Source organism: Chelmon rostratus, chromosome 1 (assembly GCF_017976325.1).
Source record: "Chelmon rostratus isolate fCheRos1 chromosome 1, fCheRos1.pri, whole genome shotgun sequence".
Lineage (NCBI taxonomy): Eukaryota > Metazoa > Chordata > Actinopteri > Chaetodontiformes > Chaetodontidae > Chelmon > Chelmon rostratus.
The window spans coordinates 10,023,638-10,039,723 of record NC_055658.1 but is presented as its reverse complement, the minus strand read 5'-3'; the positions used below and the strand labels follow the sequence as shown (position 1 = coordinate 10,039,723).

Genomic DNA, 16,086 nt, shown 5'->3' with positions numbered 1-16,086 from the left:
CTCCGGGGTCACGGTTTTAAGCCTGGTTGTCTTGACGACCTGTTGCTACCGCCGCCTACTGGACCGGAGTACGAGGTGTCACACTGAATGTTCAGGGCATCGTGTTAGGAGGTCGGCTTAGGGTTAGGGTTAGTCTGAGAAGGCGCAGGATAATTACTGTAAGAAAAACTGCTTCATCTGGTTTTTCAGTTGTGTAAGACATCGTTTTCCCCCTTCAGGCCTCTAAAAATAAACCTGAGAGGGAAAATCATGCTTTGTTCCAAAACAAAAAAAAAAACAAGCCCACACCTCTCACCTGCATTCAGGCTCCATTCCTGCTTGTTTTTCAAATGCATATGTTTTACATCATGCAGTACAAGTTTTCACATTTTGTTTCATTTTTTGGCTTTTAGCTTAATTGACAGACTCAACCTTAGTAGCTGGAGCACAAGCTCTACACGTCAGCTACCTGAGCACCCCAGGTTTCCACAACATTCAACTGACAAACAGTCACTATTCATGTTCATCTCTTTTCTATCTAATGAAGTGTAGAAAACTGCATGCCAACACTTTGTAGTGTAGATCTTACATGTGCTGTTCTCTGCCACCTCACCAATTTTTCTCTTAATAACCTTAAGTCGGTCTTTGCTTGCTTTTCTTTATGTTCATTCCAGTCACCACCTTCAACTGCAGGGATCAAGCAATGCTGTCTCCTGAACATTATGAATTTAACCATAATAACTCTTCTCTAAGCATGGGTGATGAACACATTATCATAAAGCTATAGAAGTCGTGGGTCAACACAGGCCGACAATCTAATGAAAACTTTTGTTCACTGTTAAGACTCATGTCACATAATTTAGGTTGTACTAACCACGTGACAAGACATCACACACAACATTTTTCCATTGATGCATCTGCTCTTTCTCTGTACAAACTGCCAATGGGCCTTTTTCACAGCACACATTTTGACTTGTCTGAGCAAGAAAAGCACAGGTGTAACAAGTACCATTAACAAAGTCCCAGTACGTCATGACAGTTTGGCAGTGAGGCACCATGCACAATCCAGGACATGTCAGCATGTATTCAGCGAAAAAAGGCTCTCTAAGTGTAAATGGTGCCTCTTTTATTTTCCTTAGTGCTGCAAAATTTACACATTTCTATTAAGATCAAAATTTGAAAAATGTCAGTATTACCATATGATGTTTAAATCCAGGGCTGTCAACAGACTTGCTGGGGCCCAGGGACAAGAGACCATCATAGCCCCCCCCCTCCCAGCACCCCAGTTTTTTATTATTTTCATTTTGCTGAAGGCTCGCTCTCCTCCAGCACTGGCAAAGACAAGAAAATGCGTAGCAGTGTGCAGAGATCAACATAAAGAGTGGGACCCGGGACACGCCCCCACCTTGGCTCTGGCTGTGGGCTGCCTGACAGCTCCCTGTCTCTCCCTGACAGGCTCCTCTGCTGTTCCACTGCTGCTCGTTTGTGCTGTTTCTGTGATGGATTCGTATTAGCGTTTGCTATAATACACACCGGGTATGCTCTTTATTCACTCGGCTGCTGCTCCGCATGTCTCCAGCAATAACTCTACGACAACAGTAGAGGGCAGTGTGTAACCACTCATAAACTGCTGCACAACACAATGGTTCCTAAAAAACACCTCAGTGACTTTATGCAGAGGCCACTCCTCTAGTACAATACAAGTTAACACAGAAATATTACTGCTCTGATATTCATTTTTGCAGTCTTCCAAAGACGTGGGTCTTTATTCTTATACTCATACTTTTTCCACATGACATTTCCTGGACGTGGCACACCACGTACACTAAATCCACTGAGACGCTGACTGACGGGTCACTTCTCCAGAGGGCATGTGGGTCAAGAAAAGGGGCCAAAAAATGTGTTTGACAGAGTTGGAGATTAGATGACAGACGTCGAAACGCTCGTCACTTATCTCATATGTCAACGTCCACACCCAGTCCCCATCACAGTTGTGCCCAAGCTTCATGCAAAATCCCTCTGTAACTCTGCAGCTGCTCCCCTTCATCTCCACACCCTCCACCCCCAAAGGCTTTTACCTTATCAGTGGCCTACTTCATTAAAAGAGGACGTGCCCAGAGCCATAGCCAGCTTTTTTACAAATTCTTAGGTCATGAGTCCAAGCCTCCCAACGCACACCCCTCACCTAATAATTCTGACAAAAATGAAGTCAATTTTTTAATTTTTTAGTTGACTGTTCGATTACATCTTCTGTAAATCTTATTTACTTAAATGTCTAGTTGCTGTACCTTAGCTTTCTCCACCCTGCCAGCAATAAAACTATGATGGGAAATACTTGATGCTTTATTTTTTTTGTTTGACCTGTAAGCAGAAAAATGTAATTATACTGACAGGAATACTGCCCAAATTAACAGTGTGTTTCAGTTTAAAACCGCAAAATCCCCAGAGAAAAAAACCCCACCAAAACTAATATTTAATTGAGTAAAAAAATCACAGCATCCTCACAACATCCCAAAGTCCAGCTTTGTCACCTCAGCCAGGCAGCGCTGTACCTGCCACTCAGCTGGAACCTCTGGATGTGTATTGGCCGGTGGTTGATGAGGGGCAGGGCGACCCCGCCCTCCTCCAGATGTGCGCCTCTCTCCCGTGTCTCCAGTCCGCGGCTCGCCCCTGCAGAGTGCGGATCCTCGGGAAGTCAACAGGAGGCCATGGACAGTAACACTTAAAAGTCTAAACAGCGAGGACACTGACTCACTTAGCTGCTCCAGCCAGACCTCACTGGATCTAATGAATCGGGTCTTTGTCGGGGGCCCATGAGGCGGAATCTGCCCCGGGGTTGGTTTGGTTTTACCTGGGCAGCCTCACACGCAGATCTGATGGAGGGAGGCAGGGCTGAGTGCGGTGCCCGTCCGGAGCGCTGTTGAGCAGAGAGCCGTCATTGAGCGCAGAGCAGCCTCTGCTGACGGGGAGCGGTTTGCTGCCGCCTCACACGACCTGCGTGAATCCTCACTGTTTGTGTGTTTCTTTTTTATTTTTTTTTTCAGAAGTGATTGAAGGGTTTTCTCCAAAAGCAACAACCCGCGGGAAAGAGAAGACAAAAAAAGCATCTCTTGGCGACGTAATGGGGATGTAACCGGTTTCCACGCGCGTTTGGAAGCGGCGTGAGGTTTGGCTCCAGATTGAGAAGAGCGAAGTGCGAGGGCGTTGTGGTTAATTGAAACCGATCCGGGGGTCTCTTTTTGAATGTGAAGCCGCGGCAGAGATTCTTTCTCCTCTCCTCTCCCCTCCTCTTCCTCTCCTCTCACCTCCAACATGACTTCACTGTCGGGGACCAAGGAGAGGTCTGTGAGCAGCCGGAGCAGAAAATATGGGGTAGGTTTTTCCTTCCAGTGGCCGCGCAATAGACGCACCTCTGCTACCTGTGCGCCCGCTAAAAAACTTACCATCCATTCAGTGACGCATGAACTTCACCTCGCGCCCATATCTCAGGCTGGCATGAACATGAACCTCATTTCTGCACGATTGTGCTCATGCTGCTGATTGATCGCTTTGTGAAGATCACGTTTCACACATCACCGCTCACGGTGTCACAACAGTTGCGTGCGTTTTCACTGATAGAGCTCCCACACCTCTTAATTATCCCTAACTGAGGAGCAAGCGGCTAAATCAGGTGTTACGCTCACACCTGTGCCACTGCTTACCTCCTACAGCCTCATTAGCATGAACTTATAACTCACGCGAATGCCACCCTCTTCGCTTGGAGATGGTTGTGCATTCCCACCTATCAGCCTGCTCCTTGCTCCCTTATTATAGACCTTGTGATGGAATACAGCAGCTATGGTACCCGACCTCTCCATGCCTCCACCGCATCAATGGGTGTCTCCTCTCTGACTGCATTTAACCAGTCGCAGAAGTTCTAATTTTCAGCTCCTTGTGGCTCATTTGAAGTTCCCATGTGGATCGTCTGAATGGAGAAACACAGGTCCCCTCACGGAATCTGACTTCCTGTCACCATCACAGTAAATGTTTGCCATGGCTTCCCTTTTGTGCATTTGTAATTGTCTGACCATTTGATTCAAAGCCCAAATGTTAGTTTAGACTGGTCTACCCACTGACAGCCCTGTGTGTAATATCGCCTTAAGGTACAGTAACTGTCTATAGACTGCAAGTTTCTTTCACCTTCTATCAGTTGCTGGCATGAAGGTGATGGTATTCATGCTGTGAGTCAGTAGAATCATTATTATTCTCTCTCATGCATTTTACATGTTCAGCAGACCCACAAAACAATGAATGATTTAATAAATTCAACAAAATAGCTATCACAGTGAATATAGCTAGGTGGATGCAAATAGCTTGACTTTAATTTTGCATGAACCCTCCTCATTATTTTGCTCTCATCCCAACCTGTGCAACCTGTTGTGTGCACTGGGATGAGTGGGATGTTGCATGTATTCACACAATAGAGGCCTTTTTTTCAGGGCACAGATTTGACATTTGAAAGCAGAGAAGCACAAGTGTAATTAAGAGTGTTATTACCAGTGAGCCAGCATGATCAACAGCATGGCCCTGGAAATGCAAATCTATGGGGAATTAAGCCATCAGTGATTTATATTAATATTACCTGTGCTTTGCCTGCAGCGGTGTCAAAATGCCTCTAGTGAAAAAGCCCTATTAGTCAAGGTTTCTTCTTTCTTTCTTTTTTCACAGATGCCCGACACCTCCCCGACTAAATCTGCCTCCTTCTTCCCGGACACGTGGTACCGGAAGGCCTACGACGAAACCACCCGCTCCAGCACACGTCCAGCTCCGGAGGGAGCCGGCTCCATGCCAAGCTCCACGGGCACCCCGTCCCCAGGCTCAGGAATCTCCTCACCAGGGTCCTTCTCTGGATCACCCGGGACCATCTCCCCGGGGATTGGGACAGAATCGCCTGGTTCTCTGGGTGGCTCCCCAGGTTTTGGGACAGGATCCCCGGCCTCAGGCAGTGGAAGTTCCCCTGGTAGTGAAAGAGGGATATGGTGTGAGAACTGTAACGCAAGGCTGACAGAGCTGAAAAGACAAGCACTGAAGCTGCTCATCCCTGGACCTTACTCCAGCAAGGTAAAAACCACAGACTGTCTGCTTCCCCTTCTGTCTTATGGTGTTAATGAGTGTGTGTGTGAATCCGACTGCATGTGCAACCTGTTCTGTCAGTGGTGAGCGGGTTATGCTCAGTAACACAGCCTCCAAAAAATAAGCTATTCCTTCATTAACTGTGGCATTTGGACAGCGACACTGATTAACTTGGTTGCTCATGAAAGGCTTGGCATCCAATCATTCCCTTGCTTACTGTGTTGCTATGTAGTCAGAGTTATTGTTCTCATAAATCATTAGGATGCTGTAATTTGTCCAACCCTCATTTGACCAGCTGTGGAAAAGAGGGGAGACCCAACAGCCTTTGGGATTTAGGATAATTATCACATCTGAAGCTGTTAATCAATTACTGACATGGTGCCAAAAACAACGTAATAGATGATGCACATACGACTATTTTGATTATTGTCATGGAGTTTTATTCTATATTGCTTTTCTCCCTTTAGGGGATTTAGCATGATGGATTACTGAAAGACATTGACCACTTGGAGCAGATATGAATCCATATAGATTGCTGCTTTTTTCTAATCTTCTCTGACAGGTGAATTATTTTTTTCTGTGAGTAATCCATATAATCAATTTTAATTCCATTACTACAGTGACTCTCAACAGACAGATCGTGTGCCCCAGAGTGTTGTGAGTTGAATTATGATACAATAGTAAATCAGATATTATACATATTTATGATCATGTATATATGCTGTTTTTTTTGTTTGGTCTTGCGACATACTGAATAGTCTGCCTAAAATGATTTGTTTTCTAGCTTATTAATTCTAATTAATCAACAAAAGAAACGTGTGCTAAAAACAGCTAGCATTGTTGAAAGAACTGGAAGGAAAGCATGGCACTACAGATGACTCATGCAGGTTGTGCTGTTGTGCTTGTGTCAGATAAACATTATCATTGAGAAATAAGTCTATTTAGGGCTTGACATTGGTTTGGCTTGTAAAAAAAAAAGAGTGGTTATGCATATTGAAGGCATGAAAAAAAACATATTGAAAGCCCTCCTGGCAGGGCTTTTGACTCTGCATAATTTTTAAACACGTTGCCTCTGGGTTCGATGATCTTCTGCTGCAGTTGACTGGATTTTAGTTATGAATGCAGCAGGGCCGCACATCAGACTTGGAGTTAATTGGTAACAAATTAGCATTCATTATGCACCACAGGGCTAATAAAGTGCATCCAGCGAGAGGGAGTTAGATACGGGACCACAGTGGGACAGAGAGACTTACTGTACAGCCAGTAAGACACAGAGGTAGAGACAGCGGGTTGTTATTAGCTCAAGAACATGACAGTTGGAAATGGTTGTGAACAGTGGTGGTTAATGGGACTGTTGTTGGGCAGACCACTAATTGAAATGTTGTTTGTGAGGTTGGGTTTAGTTCAGGCTGATTAAAGCTTTCCCGCTGTGGTTAACTTTATTGCACTGTAGAATAAGCGCAGGCAAATAACTTACATTTATAATTAGTGTAGGTCTTGTATGTGTTTGTGGAAAATGCATCTGCATATGGTGTAAACTGAGGGAGCTTTTAACAGCTGTGGATTCAAACTCAGAAGTATGAATGAGAAAGTGGGAGAGGGAATATCAGGAGGACTTGTGTTTGTGCTAAACCATGCATGCAGCAGGCTAGATATTCTCATGGTAAATTCACAGCCAGAAGAGTGAACGTGTGCCTCTAATATGTGTTTTTAAACATGTAGTCCTGATGAAGTTTTCCTCCTCAGCTCTTGCTCATGAGTCTTATGAGTCAACTGACTCAGGATCAGTTGATGGATCCAGACTGCATGAATGAATTACATTGCAACCATTGTGAGTGTGAATAAAATTAAGTAATAAAGCTGTCAATTAGAGCCCTCATTACTCGGTTCATGGAGTAACTCATTGTTTGTTTTGATGAGGGACTTACAACGATCTTAAGCAGTCAGGATCTCCTGGCTTCTCCCTCCTACTGTTCTTACAAGAGTGAACTGGCCTATGCAGGTGTTTTGTGTCAGGGAAAAGCTGAACTCATGTCCTTGGTGAAGCAATGTGACCTAATAATCCTTCCCCTTCACCAAATGTGCCAGAGCAGCATTTAAGCTGAGTGTGTGTGTGTGTGTGTGTGTGAGTGTGTGTGTGTGTGTGTGTGTGTGTGTGTGTCTGTGTCCCTTCCTGTTGTGCTGTCAGCATGAGTCCCCATGTTATTCCCACAGGACACTGGGACATATGTGACCCCTCACAGCTAGAATAAAAACATACATCTACCAACTGATACCCCCCAACCTCCAAAAACACACACACACACGCACGCACGCTCACACACACGCACACACGCACACCTCTGAACTCTGTAGACCTGTCTCTCTTTCTGGATATAAATACATGATAGGTCATGCTTGACCCATGGTTGCCACACAGTCACACACACACACACACACACACACACACACACACACACACACATTCTCACACAGGACTGCTAATACTATGCAAATGATGACCTTCACCGGTCTTACTGTTGAATATTTTGCTGTTTGGGCGTCTGCAGTTCAGTGTGTGTGTGCGTGTTCATTTGTGCTCGTAGGGCATTTAGCAGGTTTGTGTGGCAGTTTGTTAGAGCACTCTTTGAATACAGAAACATGCACACACACATACACAGTGTCCATGTCCAAATTATCACTATGCTTGAATGTCAAGACATTACACTGTGGCAGACAGATCAGTGTTTGTGTGTGTGCTCTTCCACTTGTTTGTTGGATAACATCATTTCATAGAAGCTAAGTGATTTTTTTGTGCAGTGTTTGTTTGCTGTCTGTGTTGTAGAGCAGGTACCTCAGTCACAGATTCAGTCATTCAAGAGTAGCCTGCTCCCTAGTGGCTTTAAGGAGATATGACAGTTTACAGGTGAAGAGATTGAAAGGAGATAAGATGACGACTTACTGATACACGTGCACACACACACACACACACACACACACACACACACACACAGATATATATATCTTTGATTTTGATGTGATTTAAGTGTTATCCTCAAATTTCAGGATCGTATTGACCATATACCTTTATTACTGCTCTTATTCAGTCAACTGGAAACAAAAGGAGGGAGGGAAAGAGAGAGAGAGAGAGAGAGTGAGACAGGCAGGTCATATTGCCTGAGGAACTTAGGGTGGATGTGTGTGTGGGGCAAAAGAGTGTTCTGTTGAGGGATTAGAATGAGCAGAGTAGGTTTTCAGGTTTGAACGCACACACGCGTGCAAGTGCACACGCACTCGTAACCACACGACTCAAAAGCACATCTGGCTACACAGCTGTACTCACTTAAGGCCTCTGTCCCTGCTCTACTGGTGTGTGTGTGTGTATGCGTGTGTCTGTCTGTGTATGTGTATTCATCCCTTATATCCACGCCCAAATCATAAATGGAGGGGGGGGTCTGTTTTTGGTTGGTCCAGTTCAGCTCAGCAAAGTGGGTCACAGTGTGTGTGTGTGTTTGTGTGTGTATGTGTGTGTGTGTGTGTGTGTGTGTGTGTGTTTAAATCACCAGCAAAGTGTCTGTTTCAGATCAGCTGAAAGTCAAAGCCATGTATGTTTATAAAGTGAAACATATACAATTCCACTTCAGACATAGAAATGAAACCAAAAATGGACATGTTTGTGAATATATTCACTCCCTGAGGACCTCTTACTGGCAACTGGACATGTATCGAGGATTGGAGTTTATAAATACAGTATTTACAGTATACAGTGTGTATGTATATGTCAAAAAGGATTAGAAATGAATTTCCCAGCTTGGGATAAATAAAGTCTATCTATCTATCTATCTATCTATCTATCTATCTATCTATCTATCTATCTATCTATCTATCTATCTATCTATCTATCTATCTATCTAATTCTGTTTTATTTATGTTTTACACAACATCCCAACTTTTTTGGAATTAGGGTGTGTGTGTATATATATTCATACATACATACATATAATACAATGGGAAGATCCAAGCCATCAACACATCTGCCCTTCAGTCATCTGATTTTCAGCTACAATAGAAAGGTGACTGAAGGTGGAGATAAAGGCCAGAAATATCAGGACACAGAACTCTGAGGGTTCCACCTGAACAGCCAGAGACTGTGCAATAAGTGAAAAAGATGGAGCCTGAGGGTTGGTGAGCATCAGAGCCACTCTCCAGGAAGAAACGGGGAACATCTACGAGTACATCAAAAAAGAGCGGACAGCAGAAAGGCTCTGATCATGGCAGCACGAGAACAGGCACTCAGCACCAGATTGGTTGAGGCAGGGGTAAACCCCACCAGATAAGACCCAAGATGCAGGCTGTACAAAGATGCTCCTGAGACAGTGAGTCTAGCACTTAGTAGCAGGGTGTAAAATGCTAGCAGGGAAAGCATACACTGAAAGGCATGGCCAAGTGACTGGGATAGTGTGCAGGAGCATAATGCTCTGGATACAGACTGGAAGTCCCCAAGTCCAAATGGGAGAAACCGCCAAAGGTGGTTGAGAATGGCAGAGCTAAGATCCTGCGGCAGCTCCAGACAGACAAGCAGGTGCTGGCTAACCAGACAGACATTGTTGTGGTCAATGAGGAAGAGACGACAGCAGCAGTGATCGATGTAGCAATCCAGAGCAACAGCAACCTCAAGAAGAAAGAGCATGAGAATCCAGGGAAGGGCTGAAGGAAGAACTAGATCAAGTGGCTAACTTTTAAGGTACTGCCCTGAACCCTCAAACTCCCAGAACTTTATTCAGGGTCTGAAAAGATCTTAAGTGATTTTCTTGACAAATAGAGTACACACACCTGCCGGAGCTGAGTTTGTGAAAATGTCTTCTTGTACATTTCCTCCATATCTGGACAAGTTAGATTCTAAACTACTCAACAAAGTATTAGTGTCACTTACTGGAGCTCTGAGTTCTGATGTTTGTTCCACTGAATTTAACAGAAGTCTTTGATAACGAAAAATTATACAATAATTATATTATATAGCACTCGTAACTTGAAATGCTGAAGTGCTGAATGTAGATGAAGCAGTAGCGTCAGGGAAATAGTGAGCCGTCTAGTGCAGAAACAACCATCTGAGTTATCATCTCAGTCAGTCAGAAGACATGTGTTATAGCATGAAGTTATTGATTGAGTTAAAAAGAAAACATTCAATGCTTTTCTTTGAAGACTTAATCTTCGCTTCGACTGTTGGTTGAATACAACATGCAATCTGAGGATGCCATCTAACTTGTGAGGGCATTTTTCTTCCTTTCCTGACCTTAAACAGAAAATACTTGGAACAGATTAATCAATAATGAAAATTGTCGTGCATCACACCAGCGGACGGTACATTGTGCAGCAGTACCTATAATCTGCTTGGCTCAACTGTTGTTATTTTGCACATATACAGCAGTAACAAGCTTTTAAATATTCTGCACAAAACACCCTCATCCTTTCAATAAGGTGCAGAATTGGAAGTATTAACCCTAATGTTCTCGTCCAAATCCTTTTAATTCCCAACATAATGGAAAAGCACCATCATTAGTAGCACATCTGACCAGCAGGTGAACTGGAGACCGAGGTTTATGATCTCTCTTCTGTTTCAGATGCCTTTCCAACCCTCAAAAACAAATTAGGTTAACACTTTTGCGGATATAATCAATTTAACTAATCCCAGTCACTAGGTAATTTTCACCCAAAGCCAGTAATTTGTCTGTAATTAGTCTACTTATCAGATCAAATGCTGGAGTATTATTGCTCCGTGGTGTGTCCTCAAAGGGATTTCTGCACACAGGTAGCTAAGCTAGCTATCCTGTAATAACCAAATCCCATAACGCTACAGAAGCAGGCCTCCCGTAACCACGGCAGCTGGTGTTGCCACGGCAGCGACATGTGACAGATGTGAGCCGCATACATATCTCCATCAGCGTTAATGGGCTCCTCATAGCTGTGTGCGTGTTGGTGAGAGGCAGAGAGCGGGTGAAAATATATACAGCTCATGTGAATTAATAGCACATGTTCAAGTGCATGTGTGTGTGTTTTTGGCAAGAGGTAAGAGAGAGTATATATAGTTATAGTAGTGTGTGTGTGTGTGTGTGTGTGTGTGTGTGTACAGAAAGAGAGAGAGAGAGCGATCATGCCCTCCTGATGCCTTTCAGGTGTGAAAGACATTACCATATAAAGAGGTGGCTTCATCAATAACAGCAAGACGGTGTGGATGGATGGATGAGTGTGTGTGCGTGAGGGGAGGGAGGGATGCTGATGCAGGCGGAATTGAAAAGCTTCTCGCTGGGTTTATGTCAATTTGACCCACCCCCCTAAGAGCACACACATATACAAACCATCTGAGGATCAAGCATTACTTACTGTATCCTCTCTTTTTCAATTCAGTAACTTCATTTATCAGAAACTTTGTTGTTAAAATAAGACCCAAAGATTTGTTTGTGTATTTAAGTTGGCTAAAAATTCAGGTATTTAAAATAATGTACTAAACTATAAAGCAGCGTATCATCATTGCTCCACACATCGGGTTACTCTGAACTCACAAAGCCAGCAGGTCTAATCTGATATCTAATGGGGAGGTGTCGTCAAGGAACGTAATTAAAAATGGTATAAAACTTAAATGGGTGATAATTTGTAATTACGAACACTAACAGGCAGGAAGATGATTTCTGACCATGTGTGTCTCTTTGGGAACATTGTCTGGCCTTTTCCAGATAAAGTGAAATAATGAAGCACACAGCGTCTAATGGTAAACATAACTGTGACTCCCCCTTCTGCTCCTGTCATCCACACAGTCGACACAAATCTCCACCAGTAGAACCCCTTTGGGATAAGGTGGAACCAGGAATGTGCTGCTTAAGATCCTACGGGAACACATTTCCATTTCCATACAGGTTATCTGTACCTTGAGGAACCGTACACAGATATGGAGACGACATGGGTCCAACCCAGTGCAAGCTAGATGAACTAGGCCGGTGTCTGAACAGCATCATCTGCTGTTTTCTTACACTCACACTGCATTTAGCTTGTTCTCTCTCTCTCTCTGTTTCTTCACTATCTCTACACAGTCTCTGTTTCTTTCTCTCTCTCTCTCTCTCTCTCTCTCTCTCTCTCTCTCTCTCTCTCTCTCTCACACACACACACACACACATACACACACACACACTCATAGGCACACAATTTTTTTCTAAATTGGGCTCCGGAGAAAGGAAGCAAAATGAGAGAAACAAAGATTTAAATTTAGAGGGGAGCAGTGGGAGGAAGAAAAAGAGAAGGAGGAACAGGGGGTGAAATGAGTAGTTAGAGAAAAGAAGGAAGGCCATTTTCCCTAATAGTGCTATCAGCATCATTACAGTCACTGACCCAGAGCAGACACACTTAATTAGTCTAACTACCCCAGCCAGTGGGCTGCCACAGTCAACACACAGTGTGTGAAACCTGTCTGTCTGCAAAGAGCCAGAGAAAATCCAAACAGCTTTGCCAGTTCCAAAAGACAGCAGATGATGAAATTGAGTTAGCCAAAGTGCATTAATTAGGAAATGTAGCACAAAACACACATTATTAGGCCCAGTTGATAGATGTGCAAAGCATCAAGTGTTTGCACAGTGGGTGCCATCACCAGTTTGCTTTATTTTGACTCTCGAACTGCAGTCCCCGCTCACTTGCTAATTTTTAAAGGAAGCTAAAGAAACTTTGCTCCAAAGCCTGTCTTTGTTCTCGTCACTTGGCATTAGTGGATCAAGGAATCACGTCAAGGTTTCACATTTAATAAGTTAAGGTTAAAATATATATATGTAAGATGGGGTATCCTGGTTCCCAAGCAGTATTTATTTTGGATGGGGACATCATGGGGACTCCGGTCTCTCTCTCTCTCTGTCCCCTTACTGTCTTTGTACATTGTCTTCTGTCAAATCAAGGCAAAAATAAGAAAACATGCTGTATATTAAGATCAAATAAACAGTTGTAGTCCACGTATAGCGGTGCAGTACCTCACAGACTCCAAGACCGACACAAACATATCCACTACTCCCACACCAACTGCACGTTGTAGCAACAAATTACATGCATGAGCGAACACACACTAACACACACACACAACAGTATGCACAGGTACACACTGGCATGTGTGTATGTGCCCTTCCTAAAACATACACACACACACACACACACACACGTACACTGCTGGTCAAAGTGGCAACAGCACCTGCTGCCATGAGGTCTGTAGCTACCATGGCAACTGCCTCTCCATCACCTCCATAATACAGAAATAAATAGAGAACACTATACAGTAGTTATGTCTCCTCTGTCTGGCTCCTTTTGTTTAGAGTTTCATATTTGGCATGCTTTTGTGTGTGGTGATACAAAGGTTGAGATTCCATACGTGCATTATATTGTACATATAGAATTTTTTTTAAATTTTCCTCATCATGCACACAAAGTGCGCACCCCCCACAGGTTTACAAGACACCGGAAATGCAGCTGTAGTGGTCAAAGATCACATTTCATTCCATTATAAAAAGAGTTATTTTACACCTTGGTCTTAAACAAAATATTTTGCCTTCTCACCCCAAGCTTAGCAAATAACATCAGGCAAAAGACATCAAGATAAATGGAGGCCATTTTACTAAAGTCCATCCCTTATGTCCTCCGAGCCTGTTCTCCTCTGGAGTGACATTAAACCTGCTGGTCTCTAGGACGAATGATAGTGTTCCTCTACACAACTGCACACACAGGGATTAAAACAATTAATTCATAATTTTTGCTTATACCATATATCAACAGACCATTTTTCTCAATACTTGAGAAACATTTTGCTCCTTTTCCCCTAAATATTGAAATAACCTGAAATAAGTATTAGTGAGAAACTCATTAGCTCAGAGTGCTAAAAGTCCCAACTGAATATCTTTTTGTGAGTCTCTGAGCCGACGTCTTCAAAGCCGATGCATTTGACATTAATGTTGATGTTTGATGTTTATCCATCCATCTGTTTGTCAGTTGGGCTAAATGTGCTGCACCTGTTCAGACACCGTTTTTCTGTCCTGTGTGTTTTCCTCAGACTTTTAAAAGTTTTCTGATTCCATCATCCAGAGCCAAGACGAGGAGTGAAAATGTCCCAGTGTTCCAGTAGCTGCAGGTGCCAGCTCCGCCACTCTGCGACACTGTGAAGTCTGAACGGTTTATTTGAAGACCTCCTAACCACATTTTTTACATTAGCCAAGCTGCTGTCACAAGCTGATATATCACACAGAAGCACGCGCATGCAATCACGCAAACACACCTCGCGCACATGCACACACGCCTTCACAGACTGTCACAGTCAGATATAACACATCTATCTTCAGCGTCTCACCCTAGGAAAATCTCATGACAGACTGAGGTGTGAGTGACAGAGATGATGTGTGTGTGTGAGTGTGTGTCTGTAATTTATCTTTGTGAGAACAAATTTAAGTTTTCAACTTTCAAAGTAAGGATATTAGCTGGGCCTTATTTCTTCAAGGGACTATTTCAGGGTCAGGGTTTTAGGGTTACTTTAAACGATACAGTGCTCGTGTGTGTATCTTGGGGTGCTGATGCAAATGACGCAAGGTAGGTAGAGGGACCCTTTACGGAATGCATCAAACAGCAAGTACAACAGAAACTGGTTGCTCTTTAAATGCAAAGCAGAAGAAGCAGAAAGCCGAGACTACTGAGAGGCTGAAAAACACTTAAACTATGAACTGTGAGTCTGCAGCATGTAGCTAAACATAGAGCTGCGACGTTCTGGCAGTAGCATGCTACTTCACTCAGGTCCACTGATGACACTCTATCATGGAAAGCAGTCAACTCGAGAGAGAGAGAAAAGCAAAACACACCAGTCCCACAGCATTCCTCCTAAAAGTGGACTTGAAAAATGAATAGAACACACACTCACACAGGAGCTCACAGGGGTGGGACTGTGACAGTAAATGATGGCCACAGAGCCAAAAGCACATTTGTAAGGTGAAATAAGGGCAATTTTCTCCTCTCAATGCTCTGTCTAATAATCAAACAAAACTAGCACCTTTGCATTGACATTGACACAAAAACAGTTAATACTAAAATGCTATAATATAAGGTCACAGCTATAAAAATTCCATGAAAATAGCTGTGAAAGCAGAAGCTCTGGATACCTGCAGGTCTGACTTCACCTTTATTAAAAATACACTTTCTAGCACCTTGATTTGTCCAGTAAACAGCTGCTTTTACTGGTTCCATGAGGTTCGTTCATGCAGTTGCCAGTCAGGATGTTGACGTTTGGATGTGCAGCACAGTGGGATGAATAGAAAACAAGAGATGAAGTCATCATGATACATCTGCTCAACGCAGATGAGACTAGAGAAGCACTAAATGGTGTCTAGAGGCAGAGGGATCAATTTGTTTTCAGTCATGCACACACATGCACATATACATACATGCACAGACAGCCTTTTCATTTCCCATTTCCAGAGCCTGAGTGTGTGCGTTCATAGCCAGTTTTCAGGAGCAGGGAAACTGAAGAGAAACAAACAGAAAGAAAGATGAGTATGTGGGAAGAGATGACGTACTTTCCCTAACAAAGGTGCAGTGGCCTTGTACTGTGTGTGTGTGTGTGTGTGTGTGTGTGTGTGTGTGTGTGTGTGCTTACGGTGGTGACAAACCTACCTTTTAGGGTCAAAATTAGAGTCAGGGCTCTGTCAGTCAGTTGTTCATGTTTTACAAGCACTGTAATGGCATTCCTGTTCAAAATACACTGCACTTCAGGGCTGCTAATTTGTGTGTGCGTACATTCCTAGCTTAACTATATAGGTTAAGAGGCTGGCTAATGCCAAAGATAGGATGAGAAGAGAACTCCCTCTGTGTGTGTGTGTGTGTGTGAGTGTGCGTATTTTAAGCAGCACTGTGAGTCTATTGTGTCAGAGCATTGTAAAGGGCAGGAGGTGAAACGAGAACAAGGTTGACATTTAAGCTGCAGTTTCCAGTCCGGCTCCATGGCGGATTTTG

At 43.5% G+C, this 16,086-nt stretch overlaps 1 protein-coding gene across 1 annotated transcript in view; it reads left to right on the top strand.

Annotated features, from left to right (window-relative positions):
• Nucleotides 1–3,291: 3,291 nt before the first annotated feature.
• The window catches only part of kif26ba (kinesin family member 26Ba), a 77,813-nt gene continuing 65,018 nt past the window's right edge, over nt 3,292–16,086 (top strand). The window contains exons 1-2 of the mRNA XM_041937682.1: nt 3,292–3,351; nt 4,687–5,079. Of these exons, the coding sequence (XP_041793616.1) occupies nt 3,292–3,351; nt 4,687–5,079 (453 nt within the window). The remainder of the gene's footprint in view (nt 3,352–4,686; nt 5,080–16,086) is intronic.